Source organism: Salvia splendens, chromosome 7 (assembly GCF_004379255.2).
Source record: "Salvia splendens isolate huo1 chromosome 7, SspV2, whole genome shotgun sequence".
NCBI lineage: Eukaryota > Viridiplantae > Streptophyta > Magnoliopsida > Lamiales > Lamiaceae > Salvia > Salvia splendens.
Window position 1 is genome coordinate 23356956 of NC_056038.1, and position 19233 is coordinate 23376188.

The 19233-nt window shown below is 34.2% G+C and overlaps 2 protein-coding genes across 3 annotated transcripts; both read left to right on the forward strand.

Moving 5' to 3' along the window:
* The first annotated feature begins 2605 nt into the window (after positions 1-2605).
* Positions 2606-6591, forward strand: LOC121742433 (serine carboxypeptidase-like 40). The gene is made up of 8 exons (XM_042135566.1): positions 2606-3111; positions 4148-4255; positions 4335-4609; positions 5043-5303; positions 5392-5510; positions 5934-6026; positions 6181-6286; positions 6368-6591. Exons 1-8 carry the CDS (start codon positions 2745-2747, stop codon positions 6521-6523), a joined length of 1485 nt encoding a protein of 494 aa, XP_041991500.1. The 5' UTR covers positions 2606-2744; the 3' UTR covers positions 6524-6591.
* Positions 6592-13252: 6661 nt separating this feature from the next.
* LOC121742128 (serine carboxypeptidase-like 40) lies at positions 13253-19176 on the forward strand. Of its 2 annotated transcripts, none has more exons than XM_042135161.1 (8): positions 13253-13629; positions 13857-13964; positions 14054-14337; positions 14674-14916; positions 16585-16703; positions 16863-16955; positions 18683-18788; positions 18908-19176. In XM_042135161.1, the coding sequence occupies exons 1-8, from the start codon at positions 13269-13271 to the stop codon at positions 19085-19087; spliced, it is 1494 nt and encodes a 497-aa protein (XP_041991095.1). In that variant the 5' UTR covers positions 13253-13268; the 3' UTR covers positions 19088-19176. The 2 variants fall into 2 exon arrangements, with proteins under 2 accessions (XP_041991095.1, XP_041991096.1); XM_042135162.1 differs by having other exon boundaries at positions 13863-13964.
* The last annotated feature ends 57 nt before the right edge of the window (positions 19177-19233 follow it).

The window sequence follows — 19233 nt, forward strand, 5'->3', positions numbered from 1 at the left end:
CTCGAGCGGATCGTAGCAGCGGTGTGCTTGGACACCGGCGACGGCGCTGTGTCCTCGGCGGAGGCAGCTCATGGCAGCGGCGGATGGAACCCTAATATTATATTCATTTCATATAAAATAATTTAGAATATAAGATTTCAATTTTAAAATAATAAAAAATTATAATTAATAGCTTAATTTGGTCAAAATCGGGATTAAACACGTTGACCGTTAAAAACTAACGGAACAGTTAGTGTAGGACCAATTGTGATCCGAGTTGAAATGTTCGGGATCCAAAAAATCAAAAGATAAAATCTAGAACCAATATCATAAAATGAGCATAAGTTCAGGACCAATTTTGGCTTTACTCATCCGTTAATAATATTTTGACTGTTTATTTCATATATTTTTTTTAACTTCTATCTCGTCAATTGTATTTTAGCCTCCCATCTAATTCTTAATAAGACTACTTTTATAGTTTCTGAGCTATATGCAACTATAAATAATAGTACATTAAAAATAATACTCTTTCCGTTTCCAAGTGTGTGTTTTATTTCACCAACAGAGTTTTAAAAAATATAAAAGAAAATGGATTTAAAAATTACTGGTACGTGAATCCTACTTTTGTATTAATTTTATACTCCCTCCGTCCCAACGAAGATGACCCCTTCCTTGGGCGGCACGAGATTTTATGCAACTTTATTTTGTGTGATAAGTGGAGAGAGTAAAGTGGGAGAGAGAGTAAAGTGGAGATAAAAGTGTTTCCATTTTAAGTAATGAGTCATCTTGATTGGGACAAACCAAAAAGGAAAGTAGGTCATCTTCAGTGGGACGGAGGGAGTAATTAAAAGTAAATGAATTTTAATTAGTAGAATATGGGGTTAATTATAAAAAAATAGTAAGAGTATCTACAATAGCGGACTAAAGCACGGACTAACGGTTACGGCGTGGGGACGTCCACTATTATGTTAGGCTAACGCGACGGACGTCCCGAAGTAGGGCGAGCGCTCATCCGCGACCTAGCACCATTAGCCAATCGTTAGTCCGCTATTGCGGGGACATCGATCGGCTAGCCAATTTTTTTATTTTTAATTTTTTTTTATTTATACTCTATATTTACAACCTATTGCACTTCATTTTTTAATATTTGATAAACACCAACAATTAAAATGAATTAATCGTATTTGTCAATTTATTTTATTGGCTAGGGCGTCGGCTAGTCTTATTGCTAGGCTATTATTGTGTTGTGGTTAGTCCTGATGATGTGACAGGCTGTGGTTAGTCCTAGTAATGTGGCAGGATGTGTTTTTGGTTAGTCTTAGTGCTAGGCTATTGGTTAGTCCTACCTATTGTGGATGCTCTAAAAGTGAAGTGAGACAATTAATAAGGGACGATCTAAAATGAAAAACTAAGACACATAATGAGGACACTACGTAGCTTCACACTTAATTGTCTATTGGAATTATTTGTTACAACCTAAATAAAACAAATCATCCCAAAAGACTAGAATAATAGGAGAAAAACCTCATTTAGTCTATAAATCCTACACTAGTTGCTTTTACAATCGATATGGAATTTTGAATTCATAACATCCTTGACAAATTAATACTCACTACAATCTTTAATATTAGGGAATTTGGAACGTCATGGATTTTAATGTGAAATCAGTCAAGTAGGAGAGATATAGAAAAAAATGATTGAAGTATTGCTAGTAGAGAAAACTTATTCAAAATGGAAGAAGATTCATTTTAGAGGACAGTCCAAACTGACAAGAGCTCATGAGTATTTTTTTTGAGACAGATAAAATATTATCGAGTGACATTCACCAAATCAATTTTGAATCACTATGAATATCAAAATAAATTAAGGATATAAAAATGTCAATGCAATTCACGTACTATACATTAGACATGCTCAAGATTTTGGAACCGCCGGTTTCAGAAGATCTCGAACCTGCCTTGAGTGGATTTCGCGGTTACGGTTTCGGTTCCGAACCGGAGGTTTTTCGGTAGTTCTGTTCAGTTTCGAACCGCCAATTTTCGGCAGTTTTTTACAGTTCCGATTCGGTTTCACGGGTTTTCAGTAGTTTTTAGCGGTTCTCGAATTTTGGAACTGAACCGGCCTACGGTTTCAAAAGTGGCGATTTTGATTTTATTTAAATCACACTATTCCAGTTCGGAATCGTAGCTAACGATTACAGTTTCGTAGTTAACTGCCAGAACCGTAAACCTTTGGTATCTCTAGTATAAATACGATATTCAGACTAAATAGGGCAAATATTAAACAATTAATAAGCCATTATCTTTATTTCATTTCCAAAGTAACATGGCAAGCTATAATGTGACATGTGAGTGCATGTCCAATCACTCCAAAACATAAAATTTCACCTATAACTCATGTTATACCATGTTCCTCACAAACAAATAAAAATAAATCTTGTGCAAATATGCTCATAATCATCATCGCCATCATTACTATTATTATTATTATCTCAAAATATAAATATATACAATGATACCCATCCAAAAATAAGAATGACCAATTTGCCCCCTGATCTGTCGACAGATACGTACCAATATACATACATTATTATTGTATAATAGCGTCAAGTTGGGAGGTGCAATCATCCAATCCCAACAATTTTCCATGTTTGTTTAGACTTTGATCACATGTATCCAAAAGTATTTTATTCCCACCTCTTGTTTGAATCTACTTAAAACCAAACCCCATCTCTCCATTTCGAAATTTCCTCACCAAAAAGAGACATGTTTTTTCCTAGAGCCTTTTTGCTTCTTGTCGCCATTGCATCACTTCAATGGTCACAAATCGAAGCAACAAAGCAAATAGAAACCCTCTCACGAATTTACAAAGAGAAGTTGCATAGAAACAGCATTGATAGAAGGCATTTTAATGCGAGCCATCACTCACACAACGTGAGAATTCTCTCTCAGAAAGGGATGAGAGAGAGCGACCGGATAGAGATGCTGCCCGGCCAGCCGCCGGTCCGGTTCAAGCAGTACGGTGGCTATGTGACCGTGAACCAGACCGCCGGTCGAGCATTCTACTACTATTTTGCTGAGGCTCAACGTGCTCATCACAAGAAAATGCCTCTTCTTCTATGGCTCAATGGAGGTCACTTTCTTCACTTACTATTTTATTTTTTCAAGATTTTTTATTTTGAATTTTGTTGCTAATTTTTGTTTTTAATTATTTATGGGCTATTTTATTTCATTGGAAACCCCATCCGTTGACCCTTATTCCAAACCATGGCCTAATTTTTTACTCCTTCTGTCCCCCAAAATTCGTCACCATTTGACCCGGCACGGGTTTTAAGAAATGTAATAGAAAGTGAGTTAAAAAGTTAGTGGAATGTGGGTCCTACTTTTATATATTAATTTTATGATAAAATGTGAGTGTGAATGAGTTAGTAGAATGTAGGGTCCACTATCAAAAATAATAAAATTGAAAAGTGATAAATTTTTAGGGACGAACGAAAATAGAAATAGGTGACAAATTTTGAGAGGTGGGGAAGTAATTTTTACCTAATGGCACATTTCCTTCTAGAAAAAGAGCAATATGTTAGTATAAGTACATTCCCTTCTTTCGAAACTGATCAAATAAGTACTACTCCACTACAAAGTTAATTTATCTTACTAGTTTAGTTGTCATTGTTATATTGGGTTTCATATGAGCTGACATAGACAAGCCACCTAAACTTATAGCTGCTGCGCAATAAAAATTTTTAGCATAGAATTAAGAAGATTTACGATAATTCATCAAATAAGTAATATGTTTGAGTCCCATTCAAAATACATGTTTGGACTAAACTCATACTACTACAATTTTCTTATATTTGGTAAAATAAGTACTTGATCAAATTTGTGACTAACTAGCTAATTATTCTGTCTCCAAAAGCAGACCACTTTTGCCTTTTTGGATCATTCCCCAAAATTAATTAGCTTCTTTTTTAGTAAATTATTTTTTGTATTAAGGTGGACATCGATCTACATTAACAATACTTTAATCTCCTTTATTTTTTTTTATCTCTTTTACTTTATCAATTCACATTAAAATTTATGTCATTTCCGAATTCACTATTATTATTGGATTGAGGAAGTATTTATTTGGCAAATTTCAGTCAATTTAGATATTTTCGAATTTTGAACAGGTCCTGGCTGCTCATCTCTTGCCTACGGAGCAATGCAAGAACTTGGGCCATTCCGTGTCCACAGTGATGGCAAAACTCTCTACAAAAATCCATTCTCATGGAATCATGGTATCTTATTTTACTCTACCCATAATTTTTTAACCACACATTTGGTAAAATTTTTTTACTAATGGTAATTTTTGTGAAGCTGCAAATTTGTTGTTTCTGGAGTCCCCGGCCGGCGTCGGATTCTCGTACTCGAACACGACCGCAGATTTTAGGAGTGGCGGCGACGCTAAGACGGCCATCGACAACTATGCTTTCTTGGTGAACTGGTTGGAGAGATTTCCTGAGCACAAAGGCAGAGATTTTTACATTTCTGGAGAGAGTTATGCAGGCCATTATGTGCCTCAATTGGCACACACAATTCTCTATCACAACAAGAAAGCTGGCAAGACTATTATCAATCTCAAAGGAATTATTGTAAGCCGTTTTATTTTACTTTTTAAATTTTTTTTTCTATTGAGTAGTTTCTTACTTTTAGATGAACATGGAGGAATTATTTGATTTGGATTGGGAGGATGATGGCATCATTATAGTATTATCCATTTCATGAGCATTTCCACAATGTTTGGGGCCATATAACAATAATTCTAATGGTCCCTTGCTTCAAGTTTGGTCATGTGAAAGAATCATGTTTTTTTTTGTTTTAAAATTAACCTCACATGATTTATATTCTCCCATGAATTTCGGATTAGTATTTTAATTTAGTCATGTGTATCATACAATTCTAGCAAACATAGTTCCAATTAATTTTATAAGAAATGTTCAACACTTTTGTTAGTAACATACACCGACTCATGATATCCTCTACTTTTATGATGGCTTTCCGATGAGACTGAAATATTGAATGCAGATTGGAAATGCGGTGATAAACGACGAGACAGACACGATAGGAATGTACGAGTATTTCGGAAGCCATGCTCTAGTATCAGATGAAACCACAAAACAGATAATGACATACTGCGATTTCTCCCCTAATGTGACGACTCAACCGGACAAATGCAACGAAGCTGCGGAAGAAGCTGATAAAAACATTAATGTTATTGATATCTACAACATTTATGCTCCCTTCTGTTGGAACCCTAACCTCACACAAACACCCAGGAGAGCTTCGGTAATAATAAACCACTAATAGTAATACTATATATACTTGCTCAATTTTATAATATTTTTATTTAATTTGTTGTGTTAATATAATGCAGGTGTCACATATGGATCCTTGCAGTGATTATTATGTGTATGCATATTTGAATAGGCCTGATGTTCAGAAGGCACTACATGCTAATGTTACCAAAATGTCTTATGATTGGGAACCATGCAGGTAATTAATTCATTTTTCTTCATAATATATGAGATTGAGTACTTATATATAATAGTAACGGGTAGTGATAAAATGCAAACTGCATCTTCTCTACAAACTCCAAACTATGATTTGAACCGTTAGATTTCAAGATTTGATCTCAACAGAGGACAAATAACGTCAACAAAAAATGTCAAACACAACGTCAAGCGGTTGACGTTGTGTTGACGTTATTTGTTTGACATCAAATCTTAGAATCTAATGGTCCTGATCATAGTTTGGAGTTTGTACAATATATAGAGTTTGCATTTAATTATATCCCTAGTAGTAACAACTTAATTTCCGTAAAACTACAAATTTGACCCAAAAAAACAAAATTCATAATCATATGTTGTTCCTTATAGTTAGATTCATATTGAGACTAGTTTTGTTTGAAAAATGTAGCGATGTTATCAAAAAATGGACCGATAGTGCATCGACCGTTCTCCCACTTCTGCAAGAGTTTATGGCTAATGGACTTCGAGTTTGGGTATTCAGGTAACAACCTTTCCCTCTCACTATTCAAGTCTTTATTCTCTCTCCACTTAATAGTCTTTTGATTTTGAACTTGAACTTTAACGTTCATAGAAAATATGTCGATTTCTATCATTTTTCGTAATTGAAATAAGCTTTGATATACTCAATTTTGTAGTGGAGATATGGATGCAAGGGTACCAGTTACTTCAACAAAGAATTCCATCAACAAATTGAAACTTCCAATTAAAACTCTATGGCACCCTTGGTTCCTTGGTAGAGAGGTACTTGCATATCTTAGAATCATTTTAATTTCTTTTTGCTATATGGGAATAAATAAATTGTATGTTTAATAAATAATGCAGGTTGGTGGGTATACACAAGTGTATAAAGGGAATCTAACATTTGCTACAGTTAGAGCGGCAGGACATCAAGTGCCAAGTTTCCAACCGGCTCGAGCGCTTTCTCTAATTATGCATTTTCTTGATGGGACAGATCTCCCTAATTCTTCAAAAATATAACTCTGTATCATTTTTCAACTCATTATCATTAATAAAATGTCCTTCCACACGTATGTGCACTTCATCCATCTCTTGGATTCGGTCCTTACTTCCATATGCGAATTAATAGCTTGTGGGTTAAGATTTTGAGTTCTGAACGCTTGGATTGAGTGTTCAATGACACGTCCTTCCACACGTATGTGCACTTCATCCATCTCTTGGATTCGGTCTTTAGTTCCATATGCGAATTAATAGCTTGTGGGTTAAGATTTTGAGTTCTGAACGCTTGGATTGAGTGTTCAATGACACGTCCTTCCACACGTATGTGCACTTCATCCATCTCTTGGATTCGGTCCTTAGTTCCATATGCGAATTAATAGCTTGTGGGTTAAGATTTTGAGTTCTGAACGCTTGGATTGAGTGTTCAATGACACGTGACTAGTTTAGTAAATCTGTTTGATCAGTTCACATATTTCTCAGGCCATCCGTAATGGCACCTAGCGCACCGCCTAGCCGAGCGCCGGCGCTAGGCGGTCCATTGCAACCGCCCAGCGGATTTTGGAATTAAAAACCGCCGAGCGCTCGGCGGTTTCGTGGCGCTAGGCGGTGCGCTGGGCGATCCGCTCGGCGCTATTGCAACGCCCGGATCGCCTAGCGCACCGCCGAGCGGATTTTTTTTTTTTTTAATTTTCGAAACACTATATATACGCGGTTTGCACGTCATTTTCATTCGCACCACTTGTTTTAACGAGTACTCTCTCTATCTTAATTTCTGTACAAGATCAACACCGAGAAATGAGTAACGCCGGTGGTAGTAGTGGTGGTAGTGGTGGGGATGCTGAGGAGTACGATCGTATAATGAACGAAGCGCTAGAGGCCTATACGAACCGTGAGATTGATCGATGGATGCAGAGGGCCTTGCAGCCGGTGGCACCTCGACCTCGCCTAGTGGCCCACCGTCGAGAAGTGATTGATCGTGATCACGTAGCTGCACATCAGCGCCTATACGAAGACTACTTTGCACAGGAGCCGCGGTTCAACGCCAACCATTTCAGGCGCCGTTTTAGGATGAGCAGGGCCCTGTTTATGCGTATTGTTAACGCTTTGGAGCATCGATATCTGTATTTCCGCTTCAGGCACGATGCGGCTGGCAGACCCGGCCACACACCTATTCAAAAGTGCACTGCGACAATCCGGCAGTTGGCCTACGGCAGCGCGGCAGACATGTGGGACGAGTACCTCCACATCAGTGAGTCGACTGCCCTTGAATGTATGAAGTATTTTTGTCTGTGCGTGACTGAAATATTCAGTGATCAGTACCTTCGAAGCCCTAGCCCCGAAGACTGCCAGGATCTTTGCGGATGCCCGGGGAACAGCATGGTTCCCGGGGATGTTAGGCAGCATGATTGTATGCATGGGGAGTGGAAGAACTGTCCTGCTTCCTGGAAGGGGTTCTACACGACCGGCTACAAGAGAAAGAATCCCACGATGATCCTCGAGGCCGTAGCTGATTACCGGCTGCGGATTTGACATGCGTATTTTGGGATAGCCGGTTCGAACAACGACCTCAACGTCCTCAACTCGTCGCCACTTTTCAACGAGCAGTGCCAGGGTGTCGGTCCGACCATTAGTTTTGTCGCCAACGGCAACCGGCATGATATGGGCTACTACTTGGCGGATGGGATATACCCTAGGTGGCCCGTCTTTGTGAAGATGATCCGATGCGCATCAGATGAGAGGAAGGCCTACTTTGCGGCACGGCAGGAGTCGGCGCGCAAGGACGTGGATCACTCATTTGGTGTGCTCCAGTCTCGATGGGCGGCAGTTAGGGGTCCAACGCGTTTGTGGCATGTCGACTGCATTGATGATATAATGTACGTCTGTATTATCATGCACAACATGATTGTCGAAAATGAAGGTGTACAACTGACTAGTTGGACCAACGACGATAATGAAGCCGGTCCAAGCCACGACGTGGCCGCCCCCAACGTACGGAGTGGGGTACCTCACAATGAAGTCGGCCGCCTCCAAGCACATGCCGACATGCGCCAAACGGAGGCTCAAATTCGACTCCAAAAGGATTTAATTGAAGAGTTATGGGCGCAGAGAACTGCACGGCGTTAGTTTTTTTTTAATTATGTAATTTTTTTTATTTTGTAATTTTTTTAATTAATGTACTTTTTAAATTTGTAATAATATTATTGAATTTTCTCGTATATGTGTCGTAAATTTAATTCCGTATTTTGTGTGATTGTTAATTATTTGTTTTATATAATTTTGAGTGATGTGGCTAGGCTATGGCTGGGCTATTTGGTTGTTTTGATGATGTGGCAGGAGGATTTTTAGTGTTGATGATGTGGCAGGAGGAGTTTGTGGCTAGGCTATGGCTGGGCTATTCCTATTGTGGATGGCCTCATGGACACGCACTATCGTCTCAAGCGCCTAACTTATTTAAATTAATCACATAAAAATAATCAAGACTCATTATTGAATTTAGTGGATTTGGATTAAATTTTAATCTAGATAAATCCTAAGTATTTAATTTTATTAAATTAAAATCTGTCGATCTTAAGTATAAGATAGATTATTTTTTATCTATTAAGAGATTTAAATAAAACATAAAAATAATCAAGATTCATTAATTTTAATGGATTTGGATTAAATTGTAAACGAAATGTATAGCTTAATTGCTATTTGTTCTGTTTATCGATTGAATTGTTAAATGTTTAATTTTAATCGTAGTTGGTGGATGTATGCTCATATATGCATAAATATGATAATTAATTAAAAAAACTATAGTTCAAAAATGACAAAGCGATAATTGACTTTTTAGTAGTATATGATAAATTGATCTATTTAAGTATAAGTAATGTTGCGACTCACCCTAGTGGAAGCAATGTTACGAGTTCATATGATTACGTATCTTTGAATATAGGTTATCAAGACATGTAAAGTTAGTTTCCTAGTAATATAGCGATCCACCTTAATGGGAGCCATATTGCTATGAAATTATAAGATCATTTTTTATGTTTTTAGTGTTTCGATACTTTATTATGGATTTGTTATCTCGTTTATGATTTTAATTTGTTTAATTGTAGGGATTTAAGAATAAATTTTTATGATTGTTTAATTCCTACACAAACTATGTACTCCCTATACTCCTTGTTAGGTGATTCATATTCCTTTTGGGACATCACAAGCTAAGTGAGTCATTTCATTTTTTGACATTCTCTCTCTTACTTTTTCCTCTCTACTTTTTATCTCTTATTTTATTTTTTCCACTTAACTAACAAAACCTCTTTTTTCTTAAATATCAAGCCGAAAAGATGTCTCACTTAGTGAGGGACGGAGGGAGTGTGAGTTAATGGCATGTGGGAGAATCGAGAGGATCCATATGTTAGATTATGATTAATGACACTAAAAAAGGTCAATTTAAGAGTGAGAGCTTTTTAAGTTTCTAATTAATCTCTTGTGAGTTACTATATAAGATTGGCAACCTTAATGCTAGTAATTATCGTTGTCCGGTCAACAATAGTAATTAGGTGACTCGCCTTAGTAACTTTGAAGTCATTGTGTTTTAAATGATCTTAAGTAGTGAAATTTTATCCCTGGAATTCATTTATCTCCTTCTTAATCAATCTAACTATTGTCCTGGTTTAATTGTTTTATTTACTTGTTTAATTTTTTTAATTAGTTTAAAACCAACCAAACCTCGTATTGCGAAATAGTATATGAAGCTGAGTATTTGATAGACAACCTATGAATTTATTCCTCGTGTTCGATACCTTGTGATAACCTTTAGCTATACTATATCTGACTTGTTCACTTGCAAATAGTTGTGGTGCTAATAAATTGTGCATTAGCAGTCAGGATACATTGGGCGATCACTAGGAAACATTGGGTGGCCGCCGAGATACAATGGGGGACCACCCGGACACATTGGTTGACCACGGGATATATTAGAGTACCATCAGGATTCATTGGAGAACCATCGAAATTCATTTTTGTGGGGTGTAGAGAGAGAACGTAGAATAAAAAGAGTAGAAAGAATGGATCATGAAATGACGTGTTAAGAGGGGGTATTTATAGAGGAAAAATATACTTTCTTTATTCCATTAGTGTTGACACAATTTATCTTCGCACTCGTTTTGGAAAAAAATGATGATAAATAAAGTAAGAGAGAAACTAATACAGTGAATGTTCTTCTCTACATTATTCTCTCTTTAATTTTAGGAAATAAACTAAAAAAGAAAATATTTCTATTTTTAAGAAACGGTGGGAGTATTACTCCCTCTGTCTTTGAAAAGTATGAACATTTGGTTTACCGCTGGTTGTAGTGTATAATTGGTAAAGTAAGAATGAGAGATGAATGGTAGTGTAAGTAATGTTGGTGGAAAGTAGGTTCTACATAATTAGTAATGTAGTGTAATGATATAAGTTGTAAATAAAATGATGTGTAAAGGTAATGCGTTATTTAATTATTCCAAAATTCAAATTTTCATACTTTCTCCGTCCCAATTAAGTTGAGTCGTATTCATTTTTGGATGTCCCAACTAAGTTGAGTTATATCCTTTTTTGACAAAAAACAAATATACAATTACTATTACTTTATTCCATCACCTATTTTACTCACTCTTTATTTTTCCTATTTTATTCTTCTATGCTACTTTGCAACACAATTTTTTAATCTCTATGTCTAAAAGTTTTGATTCAACTTATTGGGATATAGGGAGTACTTTTTAAGGACGGCTAGTTTATACGTTTTCCGTGACGGAAAGAGTATAATTTAAATCGAATGTAAAAAAGAAATGGACCAACACTAATGAAATGAGAATATGACATATCGGAAATCGCTAGGAATCGCCATAGAAAATTGACATTCATTAAGGCCGAAAAAACAGTCTTGAAAACGGGCAATCTCCGTGTTCGCAGCTGTTTTTCCAGCAGTCGGCATTTTATTTTTTTTGCATTTTTTTTGGGATGCAGTAGGGCAAATTTTTTGCGGCGGCTCCTACTCGTAGCAATTACTATCCTACTGTAAATGCTCTAAAATGGAGGGATTACGTAACGTAACAACCGATTAATTTCCTATCAATAAATGGAATTATATAAGGTACAAAAGGCCGGCGATTTAATGCAACGATTCTATAACAAGCGGCTTAGAGCCATTAGGTAGGTACTCCATAATAATACTTTCAAAATATAGATTTGACTATAAGTCTAGTGCAAAAATTTAATTACAGTCTTGCATCTACGTGACATACATTGAATGAGTTAAAGACAATTTTAAATCCAAAATTATTCCCATTTTATTCAAATGTTCTGAGTTATAAAAAATAAATTAAAACTCAAATAATTAATTTTGCATTTAAAATATAGAGTCTTTTCTTGGATCTCAACATCTAGATGTACTTAGTGGGATGCCTTTATATGATTAATATTTTTATTATTATTTAATAATATGAAATAGAAATAATGTAGTTTTGTGCTCTCATACTTAAAAATGAAAATTTGATAGAAATCGAATATTTTTACGGAACGCCTGTAATCTAGAACTCAAAAGTATTTATACTCATTAAAAAACCATAAAGAGTGGAAATAAAAGTTGATACCAGTTGTTAAAACAATCTTCATTATACTCTCTTCATTTTGAGATTGATATCGCATTTGGGTGATGACACTAAATTTTAGGAGACGTTGTTTAACATGTTCAAAGGGAGGAAAGAAAATAGTTGAATATATTTATGGAGAGAAAAAAAGATATTTAAAGTAATATGGAAAGAAAAAAAAATTAATTAAAGTAATATGGAAAAAAGAGAAATGATTGTTTAATTTTTCTAAAAAAAAATGTGACATCTATCCTCAGACTGTCAAATGGTAAGGGGATTGATCTCTCCTTTCGTTATGGAGTAGCTTTAAATTCTTGGGTTAGCTGTCCACCCATTAAGGTGCCTACAAATTAGCGCTGCAAATAGTTACTGAGTCTGCATGTGAATATTTAACAGAAAAAATAGAAAAATTGTAGCACCACCTTAGGATAGATAAAATATTAGATAGAAGTTCAAATGTTTGTTATATGTGCCCCTAAAATATGTTTAGAATTAACCACCTTGTAAATATTGTGATTGGAATAGAAATATTCATTAAGCATTAACTATATGTTTTCATGTTCGAATTAGATTGACATTCAAATAATGCATATAATTTGCCTTCTTTTTCTTTTCGATAAGCTCATGGACTAAACTGTAATTTACAATTTTCAGGCTATGAGTTTAGGGTTTAGACTAAACGGACTATGAGTCCGTTCGGTTTGCAAGATGATCTCATGATTAAATATGAAATATATTTGGTTCATGAGATTGAATAATCTTATGATAATTAGTCATAATTATTCATTTTAATTAAAATAATTCCACAACTAAACTTTGATAATTAATCATATTATAATGTGTCACAACCGAATGGCACCATAAAATATTGATCGCCTTATAAAATCGTTTAATGCAGTCTGAACTTCGATGACCCTAAATAGATCATGTTTTTTATATACTTAAATCTTCAATAATATTGTTTATCTTTAAATGTAGGGACGATCCTATCAGGACTAGTAATAGCATGGTACGTAGCATACGTCGTAGAGGCTATAGTCGAGCTACTAATAGAGCTAATTAAAGAGCTCAAAACCATTGACAATATATAAATAAATGGAAACACCATTTACTAATGTTAAATCCAATTTTTAAACACAATGAGACAGAAAATAGCAATGATTCTTATTTTCACTTTGGTGCCTACATCATTTCTTACAATAGCGGAGAAGAATGGAAAGAAACAAACTGAAACGTTGCACAATTTTTACACGAGTAAGGTTAGGGAGAATAGTAAGATTGACACGAGTGATTTCAATCCAGCAAGCATCGATTTTAGCGAAATAGAAATTACAGCGGACAAAGGGAAGAAAGAGAATGAGAGAATAAAGAGATTGCCTGGACAACCAAAGGTTGAGTTCAAGCAATACGGTGGATATGTGACCGTTGATCGGTCGGCGGGGAGAGCTTACTATTACTACTTTGTAGAAGCCCACCACTCTCCCCGATCATCGCCTCTTCTTCTCTGGCTCAATGGAGGTACTAATTTAATTGAATTTGTCTATCGCAAACAATACTCAAGGCTAGGTTACGTGATAAAGAAATGTATGGATAATTATTAAATTGGTGGGTAATAAGAAAAACTCTAGTTACTCATATACATAAATAATCTTATTAATAAAAACCGCGTTCAAAACAAAGACAATATTTCTAGTGTTCATTATAAATTGTTAATTTGATAATGAAATGAAGAGATGTTTGAATAGGACCAGGGTGTTCTTCTCTTGGTTTTGGAGCAATGGAGGAAGTCGGGCCTTTTCGGGTTCACAGCGATGCCCGGACACTCTACCTAAATAATTTCTCATGGAACCATGGTCTATCTTTCTCTTTCTTTAGTAGTCTAGCTAGGGTGTTAGTGTTGGGTCAAGTGGATTTAATACAAATTGATATTGTTGTGTTTCAGCTGCAAATGTGCTATTTTTGGAGTCGCCGGCAGGAGTCGGGTTCTCGTATTCGAATAGATCAGCGGATTTGAAGAGCACCGGAGACAGAAGAAGCGCCGTCGACAACTACAATTTCTTGGTGAATTGGTTGGAGAGATTTCCTGAATACAAAGATAGGGATTTCTATATTGCAGGAGAGAGTTATGGTGGCCATTATATACCTCAATTGGCACAAACCATTCTCTACCACAACCAGAATCCTAACCATATTAACAACACCATCATCAATCTCAAAGGGATTATTGTAAGTTCCATCCATAAAATACACATATAGATTATGGGTATGTTAGGTTGCTAACTATCTTATATTGCTAACTGCTAACTATCTCAACCGTCTATGTTATAAATATTAATATGAAGACATTTGTATGTCAATTTAATTTTGTAGACAAAACAAATGTCTTTGTGTTGACATATAAAACATATATCAACATGAAGATATTTGTATGTCAACAAAATTTAGTTGACATACAAAAACTACTTTCGTGTTGACATAGTTAGCAATTAGCAAATAGTTAGCAACTAATCCCATCCATATATATTATTGCTTATCTAATTAATTATGTTCAACTATGTGCAGTTTGGGAATCCCACGATTAACGATGAGACAGATTTAAAAGGGATGTATGAATATTATGAAAGTCATGCCCTCATTTCCAGACAGACATTGGATCGCATCTTGAGATACTGTGATTTTACTGACAGCGGTAATGGCTTATCAACGCAATGCCTCATTGGAATTCTTGAATCCGAAAGAAACACTGCTGCTCTCGACGTCTATAATATTTACGCTCCAACTTGCAACACTTCGCCAACTAATCAGGTATACTTCAATTTTTTTTCACACTTGGTTAGGAAGATAATGTGTAATTTATCACACGTGTCAATTAATTTAAAGTCAACTTGCAAAAAAAATGTCCTCCCTCCCAAGGAAGATGACTCATTTCTTGGTAGACACGAGAATTTATGCAATTTTCTTTTGTGTATGAAGTGGAGAGAGTAAAGTAAGTGATAAGGAATAAAGTAGAAAGAAAATGTATTTCTATTTTTAGTTATGTATCATCTTGGATAAGACAAACCAAAAAGGAAAATGAGCCATCTTTAGTGGAACGAGGGAGTACAAATTTTGGCCAAAGTTCTCTTGCAACTTTAAAAATACTTACTCCCTCCGTTTTTTAAAAATAGAAATTCTTTCATTTTTAGTTAGTTTCCTGAAAATATAAACTCTCTATTTTAGAAATGGATCCCATAATCTACTAACACTAATTCTACTACTTTTTCTCTTCCAGTCTCTTCTTTACTCATATTTTCTCCTCCTTTCTCTTATATTATCAAATTTGCATTAAAATATGTGTTGTTTCTAACGTTCCTATTTTTAAGAAACAAAGTATCTCACAATTTTGATATTTTTCTAAAATTATCCTATTGGTTTAGCTTTAAGGGAAAATTATGTATGAACAGGAAGACAATGTACTTTAGCCTAATCTTACATTCTAGTATAGTACTCCCTCCGTCTCATTGAAGATGACCCACTCTTCTTTTTTAGTTTGTCTCAATCAAGATGATTCATTACTAAAAATGGAAATATCTTTATTTCTACTATATTCCCTCTCTATTACTTTTTACTCTGTCCATTTAACACATAAAATAAAGTTGCATAAAATTCCGTGCCACCCAAGGAAGGGGTCATCTTCCTTGGGACGGAGGGTGTATATTTTTAATACCAATTACTTTTGTGACTAATATACAAATTTGCAAAAAAAATATTATTAATTTCGTCTTCCATGTCATACACAATTTACTCAAATTACAAATAAATGGGACAATTGAGAAAAATGTCAAACTAATAATACTCCATCCGTCCACGAAAAATAGTTTCATTTATTTTAGTATGTCCACAAAAAATAGTGTCATTTCTAAAAGTCGAAAGTTTATCTCTCATACTTTTCCCACTTTTTCTCCCGTCTCTAATACTTTACGTACTTTTTGTTCCATATCTCTCTTACTTTACCCACTATTTTTCCTGCTCTCTCTTACTTTACCAATTTCTCATTAAACTCATGTCGCCCACAAATAAGACTATTTTTTATGAACGGAGGGAATATAATTAATTGACTATTTTCCAAAATTGCCTACCTAATCAAAATTTAACCAAATTTTATAGATTTTTTCCCTCTTAATTTATTTCATACTAGTCCATGGAAAGGAAAATATGAAAATAACAACTAGAATGGAATTAAAAATATTGGATATTAGTCTTAACAAAATAGTTAAAAAAAAATTCGTAAGCAATATAAGGGATTCAAACCTATTTAATTTGGGCTCAAGTCCATATTCGTCTATTATCGATATCGTGGGCTACATTTTAGGAAGTTCTGTACTGAAAAATCTCAAATTAGGTAGTATTACTAGTATTACTAAAGACAAAATCCTGCAGCATAAATCCTAGCTATTCGATATATTTTATTTTACTTAATTAATTTGAGTGCAGGCAATGAATTTTGATCCTTGCACTGACCAATATGTGCATGCATACCTCAACAGGCCTGAGGTTCAACAGGCCCTTCATGCTAATATCACCAAAATTCCATATGATTGGCAAGCATGCAGGTTACAACTTACAATTACTATTCATCATTATTTAATTTTTTATGAATCCAAAATAAATAAATACAAGTATGGGAAAATGCGCCTTGATTATATAAGCTTATAATTTATGGTATAATTGGTTTTGCATAGTACTTATGCATTGTCTCTTATAAATTGCAGCAAAGTGATTGGAGAATGGCAAGACAGCCCCGCGACTGTCATACCTCTTCTCAAAGACTTGATCGCCGCTGGTCTTCGAGTTTGGATTTATAGGTATTTTTAGCGTTTTAATCTCTTTATTTTTACACTGTAATATGACTTATATTTAGAGAAACACTTTCATATGCATAATTAAAAAAATCATGTGAAATTGATTTCTCCAATTTCTAATAGAAGCCTAATGAAGTAATTCGTATCATACTCATTTTGTTACCTGAGGAGATCTAATTAATGAGTTCTATGCATAATTACACATTTCTAGGAGATCTAATTATTGAGTTCCATGCATAATTACTCATTTTTTATTAGTAAGATGGAAAAAAAATTCATAATGATTCTATCTTAAAATTAAGACTAAATTCTATTTTTGGTCCTCTACATTTAGTCTAAAAAACTTTTTGGTCCTTTACATTAAGTCTGTGACCTTTTGGTCTCAAACAATATGTTTTAGTCTAAACTTAACTTTTTCCGTTAAAATTAACGGTCAAATGTATTTAACCAAATTAATGACTTAATTATAATATAATTAACTTAACTAACTTATTTAATTTAATATTAAAATTTATAAAATATTTTTTACTTAAAATAATAATTGATTATTATTAAACGAAAATTTACTTAAATAAAAAATTGACTTATTATAATCTAATTAACTTAATCAATTATTATCCTAAATTAAAATATAAAAACTACCTCTTACTTAATGAAAAAACCATTTACGGGGCTTCACCCAAAAATAACAGGGAATATTGATTGATATTTGGGGATGGATCGAAAAAAAGTATGGTCGCGTAAATGTTAATTTTATACCGAAAATGTCATAAAATATTGTTTACTTTTTGAGGATGAGTCGAAAAGAAGTATGGTCCCGTAAATGTTAGTATTTTCATAAAATAAGAGATAGTTTTTATATTTAATATAGAATAATAATTAATTAAGTTAATTTGGTTACTTAGAAATAAATAAGTCAATTTTTATTTTAAATAATTTTTTAATTTCAATTCATTTTAATTTTTTAAGTAAAAATATTTTATAAATTTCAGTATTAAATTAATTAGGTTGATTAGATTATAATTAAGTCATTAATTTGGTCAAACATGTTTGACCGTTAGTTTTAACGGAAAAGGGTTAAGTTTAAACCAAAACATATTGTATGGGACCAAAATGTCACAAACTTAATGTAGAGGATCAAAAAGCTTTTTAGGGTAAATATAAGGGACCAAAAATGGACTTTAGTCTAAAATTAATTGGTGATAGAAAGAGTACAGGTCCACTAGACTTATATAGTTTTATATCTTTCTTTACACTGATGTAGGATATTACTATAGTTATTTTTATTTTATTGGCAACACCTCCCTCAAGCCCTTCAAGGTAAACCTTAGAGGGATTGGGATTTTTCTCTGATCGGATTAGACCAATCCTTTATTGAACTGGAATTTAAAGCGAAGACATTACTGTGTCGGACATTTTTCTAGTTTCAGGATATACCAGTAGGTCAGTTAAATTTTGTTGGCGACCGCTATGATACTATGATAGAAATCTATAGAATTACATCCTAAAATCAATTTGTAGGGAAAGAAATGACTCATTAGACTTAGTAGCAATAATTCCAGATCCCTTTTTACACCTACATGATATGTTATTATAGTTATTTTTGTTTCATTTGCAATAAGATACCAATGTTGGGAGATTTCATCTCATCCGCTTTAAGAGCTAAATTTGTGGTCTATGTATATTGAGATACTATTTATAGGGTAAATTAATTTAGAGGTGTGTAACAGTGGGGATTTGGATGGAAGAGTTCCAGTTACTTCGACAAAACTTTCAATTAATCTCTTGAAACTCAATCAAACAACCCCATGGCTCCCTTGGTACCTAGATGGCCAGGTAATTAATTCACCCGCCACATACAACTTTCTTTTATTACTATAAGCAATAATATTTTTAATACAATATATAAATAGATAATGGTTGAAATAATAAAATATGCAAATAATTGAGTGCAGGTTGGTGGTTATACACAAATATATGAAGGAAATTTAACATTTACAACCGTGCGAGGAGCAGGACATGAAGTGCCTAGTTATCAACCTTCTCGAGCCCTTTTTCTTATCAAGCATTTTCTTCATGGGAAACACCTCCCTACTTCTACAAACTTAACTCTATTTTCATCTTCTCATTATTAACTTTTTATAATTGTTTGCATTTTAATTTACGTAACTGTTTTCTTTTCATGATTATTTGAAAAATAATGATGATTGGAGATTAAGCATAATATGTTAGAATTGAATCAAGCAATTCACATAATAATCTATACTCTATGATGAAAAAT